Source organism: Sylvia atricapilla, chromosome 4, assembly GCF_009819655.1.
Source record: "Sylvia atricapilla isolate bSylAtr1 chromosome 4, bSylAtr1.pri, whole genome shotgun sequence".
Classification (NCBI taxonomy): Eukaryota; Metazoa; Chordata; class Aves; order Passeriformes; family Sylviidae; genus Sylvia; species Sylvia atricapilla.
In genome coordinates, this window is record NC_089143.1 from 36,262,481 (window position 1) to 36,282,315 (window position 19,835).

Consider the following 19,835-nt stretch of genomic DNA (forward strand, 5'->3'; position numbering starts at 1 on the left):
CAGGAGAACACAGTTTGGCAAAAACATTATCTGGGTTACTTAGTTTAGTACATGAGTTTCAGGAGTTTATAACAATACTTTTGAAAATGTATTTTAAACATGTACATAAATGAGTTAGAAATGCACAATGTGGAATGCAACAGACCTTTTAAGTAGAACAAGAACAATCCAGGATCTTGGAACCTTCTGTCCCACATGAATATCACTGGGCTAGCAAGAGCAGTAGTGAACTCAGTACTATGTACAGTATAAATAATCGTCATATTTTGAGCAGCAGGCATCATGACCAGCTGATATTTTCTTTCCTCGGGACCAGTTGTTCCCAAGAGTGCATGGCTAGAGCCATATGATCTTATCAACACATTTGAGAGCCTGACCCAAACACTGACAGAGATTTTGCTGCAGCAATGACTGTCATAGAAGAAAGTCGCCCTTTTGCACAGCAGTTATCCAATGTCTACTTTACTATACTTTCACTGTTTTGTTTTAAACTTTTTGTGAAGATCAGCCTTGCTATTCTTAGTCATTTCTACATTGTGAAAGGCAACCGTAAGGAAGCAGCAAGGATAGCTGCTGAATTTTATGGAGTTCCTCAAGGACAAGGTATATTTGTGCATACTGTGTTATCACTACTGTTTGGGGATTTTGTTGTTCAGGTAATTACTTATCTGCTAGCCTCATTTACATTCAGTTTTTCAAATGATATGTGTGAGTGGGGTTTTTTTTCTGTAGTTGTTGCTGTGTTTTGTATAACAAAAAAAATCTGTAGGAGTGTTGTTAGATTATGTGAGCTTTTTTGGTCTTTTTTGATTCTTTTTTTTTTAGATTAATATTAAGTTTGGAATAAAACTGAAATATCACAGCCAGTTTTCTAATAGGAGAGAGGCCTATATTTAAGATGGCTGTATATAAATAAGATTGCCGAATGCTTCCCAATCTGGGACAATTTTCCCAATTGCTCCTAATGTTTCCCAGCTTACCATGCATAGTTGAATTTTTCCATGTTTGTTATATGATTATTTTGTACCACTCTAGTGAAATTAGTCCAAATATTTCTGAAAATGGTGTCTTGATTAAGGCAAAATTTTCTTATAGTAATATTTTTGAGAAGATGTAGTCCTGATGTACTCTGAATAAGTTGTCTCTTGGCACATATCAGGAACCTTGGTAACATTTTTTCAGAGCCAGCTTTTGGGCATGTGTGTGGAAACCCTTCAGATTTTACTGGGATGAAAGCTCTTGTGAAAATTCTCTTTTCTGTTCATACAAGCAGAACTTTAGCAGAACTTTTGTCCCAATCTCATCTGTAGCGAGGTACCATTTTCATTCAGTTCTTCTTTTGCATTACAGAACACTCTTTCTTCTAAATTGTGGCATGCTGGTACATGACTGAGATCTGATTTTGCTCACCTTGGGATCCCTGCTACTTCACTTGTCTTTATTGTTGTTCCTTGTATTCTGGGATGGCATCAAGCTGAGTTAGGCAGTAGAACAGGAAGACTTGCCTTGCCTCTTACTGCCTTTGCTACTCACCCCTAGGTACCACAAATGTGAAGACAGCCCAAGTTAAACATAAAGGGAGAAACTGTAGAAATGAGCCAGAAACAGTTTGAAACTCAAAAGATTTTTTTCAGTCTTCAATGTTGGTACTAAAGCTAGACATTTTGTGTGAGGGTGTTAAAATTTGCAATCCAGAAAGAAAGGCTTAAATCCTAAAGCAGCAATTAGCTTACTTTGCAGAAGATTCACCTGAGATGGATTTATATCATGTGTTTTCTGCACGAGCTCTGAAATCCTGGGGTCTTACATCTGAGCCTGTTCATAACACCATTTGAACTATTATGCATGTGTTTGTGTGTGAGCAGATATATGTGTGTGGGAGTGTGTGGGTGTGTATGTATATATTCACTGCAGTAGGATAGGAAGAGCACAGACAGGAATACTTGCAGAGAATGGGGAAGGCCTTACTTGAAATCAAGAAGTTTTTGCCAGAAACTGATGGCCAGCTCTAAGGCAGCTCTTTATGGGAAGACTGACACACAAGCTGGGCACAGAAGGGAAGAGACTTGGGAGGAACTGGAGGGGAAAGAATAGCATGCATCAGGCTGGAGAGTAAAATAGTGTCTGTAGTGTTGCCTGTTGCTGAACCCAGGAATCTGTAATTCAGTCATTTGTCAAAAGTCTCATCTATTATACCCAAAGTAATATATTATTAAGTATTCTAGTAGCTGGCCAATGCAAAAGATGAAAATCATTTGCTCTTGCAGTTTAGTTACTGTTTTGGTCAGGTAACAGAGGTTTTTTTATTCATTTAAAGGATCAAACATATGGGAGATTTTCTAGTTTTCTGCTTGCTTTATTAAAAGAAAAGAGTTAATGCAACTATTTTGTACTTAAACTGTACTTTTTACAATTCAACATCAGTGTGCCTTCATTTTTCACTGTCCAGCTCGAAGTGGTAGGTTCTGGATTTGTAAGAGCTGTAAGCACATGTTAGCTAGTGTTACATGATCTGCCATTCATCCATTTGTTGTGACTAACAGCAGCAATCCTTGCTCTTTGGGATGCAAATAATTCTCCTCAAAATTATTATTTTATCTTATCTTTTCTATACTTTAGTTCTATGTCTGTGGAAGAAGGCACACTAGTGTCTGAACTCACGTGTTTTGGGATTTGGGATTTGATTTGCTGATGTTCATGAAACACAGGGAAGCCTCGGGAGAGTTTATAAAAATATAATTTAAATATATAAATAGAGTTTAACAAAATATCCTGTTAAAAGTGATATCTAAAAGATGTACAATAAGTAAAATGAAGCATGAAACATGAAAAATTGAAACTTGAAAAATTAAATACTGAGTATCCTCCTAATTAGTGATCCATTCTGTGTTTTTTCTCAAGTAGCAGAAAAACCTTGGCAGAAAAAACACAAATAACCACCAAAACACATAATTAGCCTAGCATCCATCATTACCCAATTGAAGTTTATAGTGTTTCAGTAAGTAATTCAAATTAGAGGAAATGTTTCTTTTTATTTTCTAGCTTTAAACTGATTACATACTCTCAAAATTCTGTTACCACTGGTATTTTAGGTTTGCTTTTAATAATAAAAAATTACTTACTGCTATTATAGTGGCTTGACTAGGACAGAGTGCTATAATTTTGAAGAAAAAAAGAACTTTTGGAAATAATGTGCTACTAGGCACAGGCATTATTTCATGCTTTCTAAATTGACCCCTTGAGTTAAAATAAACCTTTCTTTTATGAAGTCTGTGTAATTGAGGGTGTTTCAGGTACAAAGCAGTAGATTTTGGTGGAACTCCTTTTGTCAGACTGAAGGTATAGAGGTCGGTTCAGGAATCGGGGCCCAGGGATCATGCATTTCAAGGCTGACTTGCTTTGTTTTGTCACTTTATAAGGAGACAGCTTTGTCTGTGTCATCTGCTTTGTGTGGTCTTGTTGCTAAATGTTAGTAGTGAAACAAGTCGTACTTCATTCCTTAATATTTCAGGAATGTTTTCAGTTTCAATAGTCAGCAAGCTACACTCCATCAATCCTTTGGATCTCAAGTGTATCTGAATGTCTGGATAACAATAATTAGTTAAAAATTATTATACTGTTTATGTGGCATTGAAATACAGGAACTAGATCAGTGTTTAGCATCAGCTAAGACTAGAAAAGTGCTTGTAAAAGCTCTGCTAATTATAAGGCACATGAATTTATTTATGGAAATGATGTCTGAGTAAAACTTTTCTTGTGTATAGATGAAAGGTACATTCAGAGGTAAATTGAATGCTGTAGCATCAAATATACATGAGTTTTCTGCCAAAGGTTTGGCTAACCTGTTTTTAAAATACTTAGTAATAATAACTTCTGCAGCATCCTTATGCAACCAATTGCAGCTTTTACTATTGTCATCACTAGACTGCTTCCCACTTTCCCCAAGACTGACCTAAATCTTTATTTCTGCAAACCAAATACATGAAATATGATTGTTTCTCTCTGTGTATAAGAAGTAATGAATTGAAGGACTATTATTATGCATTTTCCTACTTCTGCTGGTTTTTTTTTTTCTTTTCCAGAATAAAATAAAAAGGATTTAACTTAATCTGTCTTCCTAAGTCTTATTTTCTAGCACCTGGAGTTACTGCAGTTGCTCTCCTATGGACTTGTGCCAGTTCATATATAGTTTACAGACATCTCTACTGATGTCTAATTTCCCATGTTAAACAGAGTGCTCCAGCTGAGACTTTATGACTGTAACCGGGGGAACTATTAGTTGCATACAACTGGAACACTTATGTCATGTGCCATGTATATGGCACCCTATGTAATACCTCCTGGAATGATGCTGCCCCCTCAGCAGTATTTTGGGTAGAGCCTGTAGCTTGTAAATCACATGTTAAAACAAAGTCACTGTATTGTGCATTTGCTTTTTCCTCTCTAAGTATAGAACGTTGTACTGGCCTTCAGCTAATTTCATGCTCTCATGGTATCAGACAATTTCTCTGTTTTACTTGCCTGTTTTGAATTATTTCCCTCTGAGCAGCTGTAACATTTACAGTTTAGTATCATCTACTGCTTGAATAAAAAGAAATACTTTATTATTCACAGTGTTAAAACCCTAAATAGCACCAAATGCAGGACAGAACTCTGCAGTCTTCTACATTTGCTTAAAGCAAACTGAAGACCTGTGTCCTAATAAGCTATTAGAGTTGAATTATTTTTTTTCAGTGAAGTCAGTGGTATTAGTACCATAAGAAAATTAAATGAAATAATAATTATATTTAATAATAATTATATTTAATAATAATGAAATGAAATAGGGATCCATTCTATTATAAAGGTGCAGTTTGCTGGGTTTTTTAAACTTTGGCACCCATCTTGTAAACACTCATAATACACTTGCCCCATTGATTTGAAAGGGACTGATTAGTTGTTTGGAGCCAAGTGCTTTGCAATCAGGGACTAGAGCTGTGTTGGAAATAGGTTGTAGTGCCTAGTGTTTCTTTTTTTGTTGTGTGGAAGTGAACATTTATATATTCATTGCATTTGAAACCTTGCAAAAGTCAACATTTTATTAATTTCCTTCTTTATGGATCAAGTAGTAGCAAGTATATGTTTGTTCCATTTTAAAATTCTGTGCCCTACAAACTGATACATAAAAATAAACTGATTGAACTTAACTTTGGGTATATTTAGCTCCTTAGCAAACTATGTGTAATGACAGTGATCTGCACAGTAACATTTCTTCTCTCGTGGTATTTCCAGATCTATGAAGAGTTAATAACTCAGCCTTTTGTACAGCTGTTGCTGGATGAACACTGGAGGGTCAAAAGCAGCTTTTAGACTCTCTCTACTATACCAACCAACTGGTCACACTCTGAAAGTGCTCTGTCTATAAGAACAATGGCCTGGAGTTTCAGATGAGCTTTATAGTTTAGTTGCTTTAGGATGGGGTAGTAGTGCTGTGGCATGAGGTGATTTCAAAGTTTATGTATCATTTCTAAAGAATGAATCAGCTATCAGATGTTTTGGGTCTGTAAGATGTAAACTCTGCCGACAAGTACTGGTAAGTTCTTGGTTTGTATGAAAGAGCCTGTACTTTGTTGCTATAAATAACTTCATAGAAGGAGGCATAGTTCTCACTCATAAATTTTTTTATAAAGCAGAAGGTGCCTATTTTATCAGAAGTAAACCTGATTCTCAGTAATTGTCAAAATGTATCTAGCTAAAAGCAGAAAGTGATAGAGAGGAACCTTCTTATGAAGAAAGTGAATTTGCAGAGGTTAACGTAGCATAAACAACAAACAGCTAGTCATGTCTGTATACCTGGGGTCTGATAGACAAGCTATCTGTCTCTTAAGTAGTTCTGAGAATGTAAAATGATTTGTCCTAAATATCCTATTTTATAATGATGTCACCTCTCTTCACAAAAATTTGTATAAAATTTCACTTAATCTATAAGCACATAAGTTAAAGTTTTTTGAAAGCAGAAATTGTGTTTACAGTATACTTTTTAAAATACGTACTTGTTATGCAGAACAAGAGAAGTAAATATACCCTGGGTTTTTGTAAGTTTAAAAAAGTCTACTCTTAAATGACCATAGCAAATTCTAAGCTACTCATCTTTGCTGTATCTGCCTGGGACAAGCATGGCAGGAAAGCTCTGCACACTAGTTAGGCTAATGTAAGCCATCGGCAGGATTGTGGTAGTTCAGTCTACTGGAGTCTCCATCTTCTTCCAGAGATTGGTGAATACTATGAAGTTTTCTGCTTCCTTTTTTTCTTGTGCACTGAGAACTACTTGGGTAGTCCCAAGAAATCAATCCTTAAAATACAGCTCATAGATAGGCAATAATGCCGTGTTTCACTGTCAGTGAGTCACTGTTTGGAAGGCTTGTAATGAATGATTAGAGCAAAGTTTTCATATTTATTTTATCCTAACAAAATGCAATTGATAATGCCACTCAGCAACAGTTGTTAGGTAGGGAAGATAGGCATGAGGGATTTTCTCAACTTACATTCCACAGAGATCACAGTTCTATTAATAAAAGCCATCCAAGAGCTCTCTTAGCTTCCTGGATACAATGGAGATTCATTTAGCAATGATAGGAATATGGTATGGCATACCTATTCACCATACCACTTGGTGTAAGGCACCACATATAGCATTTGTTTTTCATTTGCAGCACGTAAACTAATAGTTAAAGATAGTGTGAATATTCTTTTTTGAAAGTTTAGAAGGGGGAGCTTTTTTGGTGGAGCTCATCACTTTCTCTTGTATGCCAAATAACTTTGCCTAGTATGACAAAGAAGTGACAAAGAAGAGTCATGCTTCAAAACAAAGCCAATAAGGCACTTTCTTTGAAGGAAGAAAATGACAACACATATTAGACAAATACCAGAACATTCTTTTTTGAAGAACACATTCTCCCTTAAAGAAGTTTTGCTCAGAGTTATAAGATGCAACTAAATTGGCATGGCCAGAGCCCTGACTTATTTGCAGCAACAAAAAGCAAGAACATATGTTGGCAAGCATGTTACTTTTAATTCAAATTTTTCATTTTTTTCATCCCTCATCTTAAAAGAAAATTTCTGAGGCCATAGAAACTTCTAGTGAATGTGTATGCTGGAGCCTGTTTGTCTCCCTGAAAGAAACTGATGTAGCCTGTCATGTGGATTTGTTTGTGTTTTTTTTTTTACTCTTCTATGTATGTCAGGACCTTCTTGCAGTTCACCAGCTGCATATTTTGATTAGTTTCATTCAGGTGTACCTCCTTGAAATATATTTTTTTCTGAATATGGACCTTAACTTGTCACCAACCTAAGTCCCATTCACTTGCTTGGAGTGTACACTCTAAACTCACATGGAAATGTCCTTTATCAATTAATTTTTGTATTTTTCTCTGTGAAATGAATAGTAATCTTATGAAATAATATAAATAAAAAAGCAACATTATGTACTCTGATGTAGTTTAAAACCTGGGGTTTTAAAGGTGCGAAGCAGTAAGACTGAAAGGCGATCCTGGAGCAATCTGTCTGCAAGGCTTTAAAGAGAACTGGTGTTAGAGAAAATATGCAGAAACCTGCAGTATTGGCTTGGGACACGCTCACTTGTACCATCTGCACTGGTCTTCTTTCATTGGTGGGACATAAGGCAAAAGGGGAAGACCAAAATAGCATAGCTCCCTGAAGGTGATGTTCCTTCCTTCAGCCACTGGATTCTTGTGGCCAGGGTTTTGCTATTCACATTCCTTTCTTGTAGGGGATGTTCTCAAACATTCACAACGCAGGCAAACAGTGAGTGAACTTCTGCCAGTTAGATGATGATGGCTTGGGGGAATTGCATAGCATGCCTAAGTACTGAGCTCTGCCCATGACTGCAGCAATGCTGGCTGCTTGGCCATAAATCTTTTGTGGCATGCTGCATCTGTTGCACTAGTGGATCTTACTCTCTGCCATGTCTGGAGTGATTCTGGCAATAGATATGCTCTCTCTCTTTATGACTGTTCTTTCACTATAATTGATTGAAGATTCTCTCTGGGATGCCCTTTACCACTCCTATGCTGACTACCTGATTTCATGCCTGTGTCTTTCTGTCAGTATCTGAAGCTCTGGCCTGCTTGGTAACTGATTTGCCTAGGTTCTGCCCCATGACTTCTGTGCTTTAGTTTAGTTTACATATTAGCAAGTATTCCATGTTACTGCTGCCTTGTCTGCATGTAGAATCTGACAGGTAAACACTGCAAACAAGCCAAGAAATGTAATAAATGTGTCATTGCTCTGTGTTTGGCTTGTGGGAGGCCTGAGACAAAGCCTTTGTTATATCAGAAGTTTTTAACCTTTTCTCAGCCGTCAGTTATGATTCCCAGCATCCAAGAACACAAGGTGTAACAACTGCAGAAATCTCAGGAGAAGAGGTAGAAAAATTACTAGCCAGCCATGCTGTTGCTAACATCATCATCATCATCATCCTCTTCTTCTTCCACTACCACTACTACTACTACTGATTTGAACTTCCAGCTAGGAGACAGTAATAAGATTGTATTAAAAGTATGTAATAGACTTTTTTAGTGCTTATAATGATGTAAAGAAATGTCATTTTATGCTTAAGGAACTAGTCACCATTCAAGCATTATCTACCTATCTGCTGGTATTTGTCAAGAGGACTGTTTGGTGACCTGGATAATGTCTAAGCTTCTGGTTGCTTGCTAATGGCTTTCATGCTTGCCATGAAATATGGCTTGATGCAAAAACCTATTAAAAAAAAAATTGTTCCAGACCTTTCCCTGTTCTGCTCCTAGAGCTTTATCCCTGTACTTTTATGGTGCATTTATGATCCTTGGCATTGAGCTGGCACTGCGGAATGTAACAGAGGCACCACTGTGGCTTTGTAGGTCGCTGTTTTTGTCAGCAACCACAGTTCCTCAATCCTTCATAAAATTTGCTTCATCTTGGCATCTGCTACAGGGGGGAATGCTGAGGATTCCTTCTGGTTTGTTTTTGGCAATGTCAAATGACAGGCCACTCCTGGGGTACTGGCACTGGGCCACAGGGAGCCTGTCTGTCATTTCAGCTTCGCAGGGTGCAGGTTGCAGGGTGTTCATCACATGAGCAGGAAGAGTCAGTTTCTAGTCTTGTTCCAGAATTTGTGTGGCAGGTTCCATGCAGTCACTGTGACCCCATAATAATCCTGGTCATGAAAACAGAGTAACCTCAAAGTACAGGACAGTTTGGGAAACAAGGTGGGTCATCAGTTTGCTGGTTTGAGATGGTTGCACACAAAATACTGATCTGTGGCATTTGAAAATGGTGCAGTTGTGTGCAATTTTTCCTAAGATAAATTATTGTTAAAGGAGTTTAGACTGTATTGCATTGGACTTCATCGTGTGTTGAAAGGTCCAAGGGGGTTTGGGTTTTGTTGGTTTTATTATGTGTTACCACAATTGTGTTTCTGTTGCCTTAAAATACTCTTGAAAGTAGAATGAGTTCCCTGCTGAAAGGGAGGAGCAAAAATTTACTTTTATTTTCATTCCCACCTGTTAAGAACTGCTGCCCCTTTAAACTGAGAACTATGTGCTGACATAGAAATGTTGAAACTGTACTTATGTTTCTTTTTACAAAAATCTGGAATAAAAAGATTTTGAAAGTTTCCTTTAACACTTTTTCCTCTGGATTATAAATTTGAACAGAACTAATTATTAATGAAATTTAACATATTATTTAAAGCTTGTATGCTAAATTAGGTCAGAATTCCAAACCCATCGGTAAAGTCCTCTGGTTTCCTTACTCTCAGACTGTCTTATCTGCCCCTTCCCCTGGCTGCTTTATTTGAAGGTAACTGCCTTACTTCCATGAGTAACTGTAATCTAAATGCTGTCCCTAATTGCTTGTTTGCCAAGTCAGGAAAAATAATGGTCAGCCATATTTCTTACATGCTTGAACACCTACTTAGACTTTTGTTAAAGGTTTTCTGGCAGATTTTGGAAGTGTTTGATTATCTTCTATAGAGAAAAATCTGAAGAACAGAATCTCAGAATCTAAGCCTAAGTAGTTTTGTAGTTTTGAATGTTAATAGTTTTATTACCTAGTGAAGTTGAAGGATACTGATTTTTATTTTATAGCTAGTATAGTCCAGTGCATTGGATTCAGTCTCATGATTGACATGAGAAAGATCACATAGCAATTCCATGTCAGAGGAAGAAGTGAAGTAACACGGTCTTCAGCCTTACTCCATGATCTTAACCACGTTCAGTCCCTCATCTCAAGTATATTTTTTACATCATTTCAGATGATTTTTGATACTGTTTTAGCTTTTTTTTTTTTTAATCTTGTTTTTGTGAACTATTTTAATAAAACTTTTTAATAATTTTTGCCTGGAGGTTGAATGGTTAAGCCTAGCAGAATTTAGTGAAAAGTTCCTTCTAGAGCACTGAACTGGGTAGACTTTGCCTTCTTTAAGGCATGTATTTTATAATGTCCTCTAGAGTATTCAAAGTAACTCAGTGAGCGGCAAGAATCTATGGACTATCTCTGTGTAACAGAGATACTTTTCCTGTAAGCCATGCTTTGAAGGTGGAGGGTTTTGGGGGTGGTGTGACTGCATTGGTAGCTCGTTGCCTCCTGTGCAGTTGTCTGCACAAGGCAGCAGGTGATGCTGACTCCTGCGGGGCTCGGCCTCTTTGAAGCTGTGGCAGCTGTCTGTGAACCTGTTCCTTGCTCCTGACAGTCCCACCTCTCAGACTAGTAAGGGACAACAGAGGCTGGAATAAATGTGGGAAGCATTTGTATGAAGTACTTCCAGGTTTGTTCCACTCCTGTAGAAAGACACAGATTCATTCTCAGCTGACAACCGCACCCACAAAACTCCTACAAAAATATGTGGATTATTTTCCTTGCCAGACCACTGTCAATTCCTGCTCTGCAATCCCAGATGCTTTGCTTGATCCTGATCCTCACCACTTTCTTCTGAGAGTCCTGGAATTCCATTTCAGATGGAAATTTAAAACTGAGATGAGCCTCAGAGCTATGGCAAGTACAAAAACTGTCAGTGTTTATTTCTCACAGGAGAGTAAAGCTGGTATCTCCCTGCACAAGTACATGTGTACACATCCCTAGTATGTTCTCCTGTTAATTCCTCTTCCAGTATTTATTTACTTGGAAGAAAGCACTATGAAGTAACATATCACTAGTATTAAAGTGATATATTTATAATGTCCCATTTATAAGGAGCCTTTTTGTGAAAGCTCTGATTCACTTTACATGCAGTCTGATTGCTGGATATGTTGAAGAGTATTTCAGTCTGGGAGATATTCGTTCAGCTAGATAAAACCCAAGGAAAACAGTTGTTTTGAGAGTGCTGTTTTGTTCTGTCTTGTCAGAAGAGCAGTAGCCCACCTGCTTCTATTCTGTGAAGAGCGTAGCACTATTCCTGAGTAAAACAGTCTTCATGTGCTGTAATTTCAAGATGAAATTTACAGCTGCTCCTTCTTCTTCCCCTTACCCTAACTATAATCTTGCCTCTGATTTTCTCCTGAAGGAAACCAAGAGGGATATAGAAGATTTCATTGAGCATTATTTCAGAATTTTAGGGATTAAGTTTTGTCAGGTATCTGAAAAGAGTAGTATTAGTGAAACTCAGTAATGTTGATTTGCTTGTTAAAAACGTACAAGTGGCTAGTTTTTATATCTGTAGAAGTGCATAATGAGGAAATACTGCAAGGAAATGCCAAGGATGTAAAGGAGACATTTTAACATGTTATTATTATGAAGAAATCACTGTCTTTTACCATGATGGAATTATATCATTGATTGCTTCTCTCTGCAGATTTCTCTTGTATAGTATCAGCCTAGTACATAGTAGTGAACAAAAAATTCTACCACTCTTTCCTTGGTGTTGTTACTATTTTTAAAAAATACTGATCTCTGCTTCTTCTGACAAGACTACAGCCTTACTTTCATAACAGGATCAGACTTTCAAAATATATATATTTTTTTAGTCAAAACACGCTTTTACTCAGGAATTAGTTTCTGTTGGCATTTGCAGGATAATTTACCCCCTACTAAAAAAAAAAAATTCAAACCAAGAAACAAATCACAGAAAACCAGGAGTGTTTCATGGATTCTCCTGAATTCTAAAATCACTCTTAACTGCACATTACATATGAGTAAAACCTGATGCAGTAATAATTGTTGTTACTATTCTTAAAAGAATTTCCATTCTGATGAAATAATTTCAGTTTTCAGTTTTAGGCTGCTTGGTATTCAAACAGTACAACATTTGAATACTTATGCTTTAAGAATCTGTTTCTTTTTCTGTGTTAAATGATTAAAAAATTAACACCTTCTTGCCATTTAAATCATGTAAATAGTTAAGACTCATGCTGTAGCTAAGCTGATTCTTTCTCTGTTTTAAAAATAGAAAATGCTGGAGCAGTCCTTCCCTTCCCCCACCCTGTAGTCACTAGTCCAAGCTAGTAAATGTTACTGAATGGATTTCAGTGTTGTAGCCATTCTACAGTAAGTACAGCAAGATCCTTTGTGAAAAAGCGAAAGCAGGAAAAAAGGTAATAGAAATCATTTGTGGGTGTTCGTCAGACCAGAGTACCTGCACCAATGACAGACAGGCTTTCCTCGAGAAACAAATCATGACAACAAACACTGCAGCTCAGAGGAGCCAGGATCTCCCCAAAAGACGCCTAGAAAGTGTAGGGGAGTGTCCTGCCAAGCGGAAGGCTAGCTGGGGTATTCTGACCAGCCAAGGTTAGTATAGCAGCCATTTCAGAAACCGGGAACTGAAATATGCTAAGCTGACCCAGTTTATGATGGTCTAGCTATAAAACTGATTTTGAGGTTTTTTTTTTCTTTTCTTGCTGTAATGTAAATGCATGCTTCGGCTAGTGGTACTTTATTGTCTTGCATGGGTTAACACAGGGGTACTGAGGCTATTTTCGTTCTTTCTGCTCTCTTATCAGCTGATCTAAAATACCATTTCTTGTTTATCTGCCCTATTTGTTTTATGCAAGTGGTTAAGGCTTGACTTACCCTGACTTTTGCTGTCCTGTCACAAGGTAACTGGATACTGAAGGTTAATTGTTTACTACGGGGATCCAGGGAATGAACGGAGGGGGAGGAGTAAACTTCACATAGAACTTTTTGTGTAAGGAGTCTATAGATAGCTGAAATAGGAGGCAATAGAGGAACACAGGTGACTGAATTATTGTCCTGTGCTAAGATAATAAGGACAAAGGTATAATGGTAAGGCTTTGCATAGAGAAGTACTTAGGAAATATTTAAGTTGCTGAACACTGACATTTTCAGCGATGAGAAATAAACTCTGTTAGAAGTGTTTAGGACTCCTATTGCCTGTGCCATATTTTCCTGTATTTTTTTATACTCAAAGTCTGTGAAAGGGAGCTTTGAATAATTGCAAGAGTCTTAAGAGATTTTTTTAAAAGAGTGATCATAATTCCATTTAATATTGATGATATCATAAGGTTTAGAGAGAAACAAAAAAAGAAATTAAGGAAGTTAAACTTGAAATTCATGATCATATGATATAAAAAACCCTGGAAATGTTAAAATAGTCAATGACAGGAGTTGACAGGAGCGAGTTCATATGTTGTGCATAAAGGCATAAAGGAACTGTGAATTTACCATGTAAAGTACAGCTATATGTTATAGAAATCAGAGTTATTCTTAAAATACCTTTGATGATTTCCAGTATTGGCAGTTTTAGAACTAAACAATATTCAAGAATTTAAGCACCAGTTTCCTTATCTTCCAAGTAACCATTTGAATGCAGTGATACTGTATGGTTGCTTTTATTAATCCATTTTAATACACAGAGCATCTTTTGCCCTCATGTTTTTCACTGTTTGGGCTAAGATTTCCTGACCTAAAGAAACGTTTATTTATGGTCATTTTAGCTTGTTAAGTCAGCAGTTTCCAGAAAAACTTGGACAATATCCCTCAGCTGAAAAGAAATTTCTGAAGTACTGGCCACTTCATTGTATGGTTGAAGGTTAGGCTCTCTTGCTACTCTTAAAAAGAAATAGCCACAATTAGTTTAGTTTTGAAATTATCAGAACTGAAATAAAATACAGAAACTAAAATTTTCAGAAGAATCCACCTTAACAGGGTGTAGCTACTGAGAGCCTTTTTGTGATTGCCATACCGGGAATATACATGTATTGATAGACATCCTGAAGTACCGAGAGACTTCTGTCACACTTTAGGCTTCTGATTGTTGCAGTTTACTTGAATAACAAGCACATCTTTTATCAAGTCTGAAGAATGCTTTTTTCCTTTCCTCTCTGTTTCATCCATGGAGGTATCCAAATCTGACTTGGCTCTACAGGCACCCTTGCAGAGCAAAGGAAAAGAAAGGCATACTGCAATGCAGTCTGTAATTAAATAGGCAGATTGGAAAATGGGCTGAAAGTGATGCAGAGGGTGGAGCATATCATAAGATTGGCTAGAAGGGTGAAAGGATAGAGTTAAAATGGGAAAAGGCCTTCAGCCTACTGGCTTGAGGGGCCACAACTCCAAAATCTCACGGATATGACAAAAAATTACACAGTGGGACCAGCTTTGCTGCACAATTGCTTGCTGTTTATAAGGCTTGAGATTAGGCCTTGTGCTGCATTCACTCTCAGGCGGGCTGGGAAAATACAGAGAATTCTCAGCACAGTTTGGGAAAGATTGTTTCTACTCTGGATTAAGGCTGAGACTGTGTTTGAGGAGCAAAATTATTCCAGATTTAAATCTTCAGTGTCTGAACCCAGCTCAGAATGTCCATATACCTTTTCTGTCAGCTTCTTGTTGGGAAGGGGACTGAAAAACCCTTATTTTGTTTTAGTGACTTGTCCAAGGAAATAATGACAGCCAAAGAATATTACCAGAATACTACCGGCTGCTCCTCCTACTCAAGTCAAATCTGATGTGGATCTAATAGATTGCTGAATTTGGAGATGGATGTGATTTTACATGTTGGCATTCTAGCTAGGGTACACAGACTTTGCAAGCTATTTTAGGTTAGAAAAATATCCAGACAGTTGTTGATGCTTCAAGAAGATGGAAAAAAACCCCTGTGTATGAGTAATGGCTGTGGAGCTGTGGCTGTGCTTTAATGTGACATGAGCAGGGTCCTGTCACCTTCCCACCTGTGCCAGGTGAAGCACAGAGCCAGCAGTGACTGCTGCTGCTCCTACCATTGTCATTGCCATCATCTCCTCATAGCAGAGTGTTGCTTCTGCTGGGAACCAAGCAAGCTGTGTTTGGAAATTGCTGTTGTGTTATTCTAGGCTTTTTTATAGAGTTCAGCAGCTCATGTTTCTGTGTGAAAAGTATGCTGAAGTGCAATACCAAAACTCAAAATGTTACCTGGGCCACAGTGGTTTGACCATTCAGTGCATCATATCCCAGTATTCGAGAGCACAGTCACATGCTCTGCTCTCCCACAAAGCCCCAGCCTCCTTAGCTCTGCAATGTGAATGATGTTCTGAGAATGCCATTAGGTTTATACTCAGAAAAAACATACCCTCTGTTTTTCTGTTTGATGCAAAGGTTAGAAGGCGTGCAGTGAATGGTAGGGAGAAAGGGTTAACGTTCTAGTGTCTCTAAAAGTAAATTCAATTCTTGTCTTTGCTTTGGCCCCTATGTGTTTTAACACCACTCATCTAATGTAAAAGCTTTTTGGCTGATAATGGTTATTATTATCTAAAGCTGAAATTTCAGAAGCTCAGAGCTCTCATAACCATAATTAAACTGTGCTTTTTGTGTACACTCTAATGTTTAAGAACTCAGAAGAAAAAGGAGCTTTTAGAATGATTTTATAATTCAAGCATCAAAATTCAGTCTTTTATAGTCTTAGTTATAAAATAGTATAAATGGATGATGTTCTGATATAACTTGAGCAGGGGAGTTGAAGTATTCTTTTGTTATTGGGACAATATTATGAAAAAGGCAGTAGGAAATTTACAATGTTACAGTGAGTTTCTAGCTTGGATGACATGTCTTAAAGAGATCCCACTAGATATGGGGATAGAAAAAATTTGAATACTAAATCATTCAGTGAATGCAACATTGGAATGGCAAAACTAATGTGTAGTCATGTGGTGCGAGTGCATCACAGACAGAACTGTGTGGGAAAGTAGATTTACTATGTATGGGTTTTAGGAGTAGGTATTTGTTACCATTTACACTTGGAATGAAGCCCCCAGATTGTGAAAGCCTACATTGGAAAGTATACTGGTTTGAACCAATCAAATTTTCATTGTTTGTATGCATATATTTATATATAAATATATAAATATATTTATATATACATATAGGATATTTAGTTATACAGTTGTTAGAGAATTTTCAGATTACTTGAAATATTGAAATGGCATATATAAATGCCACTTGAAATACATCTTCTCTTTCAGATCTATTTTAATAATCTCTAGTGTTAATTCTGGCTCTCTTGGAGTTCTTCATTGTTGACTGTTTAAACTTCATTTATTAAAGAAAAAATGGCTTCTGTTTTACTAGTCACGTCTAGTCATGGTAGTTAAGCATCATAGATGCACTTCTTAAAGTTTAAATCCTTCACTGAAGATTTTTTTCAATGATTTTCAACATCACATACTAATTAAGTAGTTGACATGCTTCTTTATCCTACAAGGGATTTAGACGAATGAGTAATTTTATAGTGCCACAGTAAAAATCTGTTAGAACCTAATTAGATTTACGAAATATCAGACACTTTCAACAACTGAAGTGAAGCGATTCTGTTGATCTTGAGACTCTGATGCTGCATAGTTTTTCTCTTTAGTTATTGATCCTCTCTGTTGCCAGAAGCCAAAGCACTCAGAATAAAAGGTAGCAGTGCTTGTCTTAATATACAGTATTTTTGGTTTTGCAGAAATAAATATTAGCTGCAATGCTTTCCAAATACTCTGTGTTTCTCATCTTTCTGTAATGAGCTATGTCAGGCTTCTATTTTCAATTCTTTTTTGATGATAGTGCTTCTTCTGATGACTGGGACTCGATCTATTTAGCTGTAAAGCAGTAATTTTTGAACTGCTGAGCTCTGGTAGAAATACTCCCCCAATTAAGTCAGCAAGAAGAACTTAATTCATTCCAGTCCTCCTTTTGAAAATCTAACCGTTAATGTACTTTTTATACTGAGTTGGGGGTTGATATTTTGTTGGGGTTTTTTTTAGAGATTTCACAGATTTTTAGAAATAAATTCAAAAGGAATAACACGATGGGAAGAAAAGACTTGTGAAAATGTTTTTACTTAGTATTTTACTACTGTGATTATAATGGCAGGAATAGCTTATTGATAATTGCAGGTAGATGTAAAGGAGTGAAGTCTGTAGGGAAATGTGTGGAAAATAACATTAATGACTTAGAAATTAATCAAAGTCAGAACTGCAAATCCCTATTTTTAGACATTTTCACTGCTGAGAATAGCTATCAGTGCCCCAATTCAACAACTGAAGAATATTTTAGAGCATAAGCAAAGGAATAGTGAACTACTAAAAGAAAAACACAGTTCACATATAGCTCAAACAGCATTTGAAACATGTTCAGGTTGTGTTTGCTTTTCTTTTCTAGATGTATGATGAGTTAGTAGTAGAATAACATAGGGACATTTGGCAGTGCTTCCCTTATAATCTGCGTACTGATACTGATTTTTGAGGATAAAAAACTCTATCTCTTTGCATGAGGTTAAAAATGGAGTTTGCCTTGCAGTTTATTTATATCAAGATTCTCTTGATTTCACTGTGGGTTTCTCTTGTGTTGAAATTCCAGGTAATCTGTTTTGGAAAGCCAATGCACAGATACTGGCCCTTTGAGAAGTTGTTATGTTAAAGAAAGAAATGTGAAAAATTGACAAAAAAGGACAGCAGTCCTTTGCCATAAGAAACTGACGACTTGTACACACTCTTGTATTCAAAACTGTGTTTGCTGAAAGTTCATATTACAGGAAGCTGCTGATCTTCCAAACCTAGCCAGAGTGTTTAAGAACAGGTTCAACTAGCAAGAACAGGTTTTATTATTATTTTAATTTTTTTTATTTTCCAGATTGAAAGAAATGAGTAGGATTTATAATTGCAATTGGTTGGAAGTGCCATGGGGAGATGGAGATTTAGGTATTGTATTATAATTTGCAATTTGTTTTTTAACTTCACTGTTAATTTTTTCTTGTTTAAGCTTACGAAGCAATGATGCTTTGTAATAGTTTGCCCTTCTGGTAAACCATACATCAGAGAACTTGGAACTAATGTGGCTTCTGTATATAATTAGAGATACTTAGTATTCACCATCATCAGAGACAGTATTGGTAGGAATTAATGCATTATCAGTTTTGGAAGGGACTATGTTTGCAAATACTGCTGTTACAAACACAATGAATGAAAGTGTTTGTATTTTTGCTAATGACTTCTGAGAGACATTGTAATTTGTAGATTAGCAGAAGGCAGTAATCCAGAGAAAGAATTTAAGAACCCCTTTGACGTTTATTTATGATAAATATTTATGTTGAACATATTCTTGTCCCTGTGGCATTTAATGATGAATGTCTATGAATTACTGTATCAACAAATCAGTTGGAATGTGAGTTTTCCTTTTCCAAAATTGGTTGGCACAAAATAGTTTTGCAACATTTTGCTTTTAGATTTTATTTGTAGTAGAGATGATACAAGTATTTTGCATTTTATGGATTTATCAGAAACAGCTGGCTGCTGAATGTCTCTGCCTGAAGATAGGGGTATAAGGTGGGTCTAGGTGCAAACCAGAGCTCATAAAAGGATTAGGCATAATTTGGTTATCAACTGTCACTGGAGTAATTAACAGACATTCTTCTGATCAATCCGGGATGGAAGCAGGTGAAGGGAATAAAGGTGAAAAATTGTTGCTTTCAGATCCTATCTGCATCTTTGCTGTGTTTATACATGGCTTCAAAACAGTCTGAAATGTGAGTGTATTTAATGGGCATAAAAGCTTCGTAACTCTTAGATTTTATAACATGTTTTTCTGCATAATCAGTTATGTCTTTTTTTTTTCTTTTTTTTTTTTTTTTTTTTTTTTGCATTGAGTAGGATAAACTGTCGAGAGAGGGGTTCTCATCTATATAGACAGGGGGACAAAATACCAAAAGCAACCTCTAAATATAGATTTAAATTTGAGGAATTTTTTGCAGCCACCAGCAGAAGAACTTAATGGATCTAATTCATTAAAATTAGACCATGAAGGTTTCTGAGCTCAAATATTTTTTAATGTATAATAGCCCTTAAAATCTCAATCACTTTATGTGTGGGGTTTTTTAAATTTGTTTGTTTGTTTGGGTTTTTTTGTTTTGGGGTTTTTGTTTATTTGATTTGTTTTATATTTTGTTTTGGGCTTTGTGTGGTTTTTTGTTTTGCTTTTGATTTTTTAAATTATTCAAAATATCAATAAGAATTTCAAAACCTTACATTAACTAAACCTAAAGTAAAAAGTACAGGAAATAATGTGTGTATATGTGCACACACAGATGACCACCAGAGCTTAGTGCAAATAATTCTAACAGAGTATTGGAAGCTGGATCTTGCCAATAGTCCATCTACTGCCATAGATGAAAGATTTCAAGGAGTTTCTCACATACAGGATACTCTGACATAATAGACATCTCTTTAAAATCAAGTTTATAAAACCTTACTCTCATATTTTTAAACTTCTGTGATTAGCTTTATGTAGTCTTTTGATAATTCAACTAATCATCTTTGCTTTTGTTTTGCCAAGTTTTTGATCTCAGTAGTATTCAGTACTGCTGAGTCACAAAGTGCACTATGTTCTCT

At 36.4% G+C, this 19,835-nt stretch overlaps 1 protein-coding gene across 5 annotated transcripts in view; it reads left to right on the forward strand.

Annotated features, from left to right (window-relative positions):
* The window catches only part of ASB5 (ankyrin repeat and SOCS box containing 5), a 40,110-nt gene that overhangs the window by 11,723 nt on the left and 8,552 nt on the right, over positions 1-19,835 (forward strand). For 2 of the 5 annotated variants that reach the window (XM_066317575.1, XM_066317576.1), the window contains one exon: positions 18,082-18,149. In XM_066317575.1, coding sequence (XP_066173672.1) covers positions 18,092-18,149 — 58 coding nt within the window. In that variant the 5' untranslated portion in view covers positions 18,082-18,091. Of the gene's footprint in view, positions 1-321; positions 604-12,485; positions 12,766-18,081; positions 18,150-19,835 lie in introns of those variants that run through there. The other 3 variants (XM_066317573.1, XM_066317571.1, XM_066317572.1) reach the window with 3 other exon arrangements.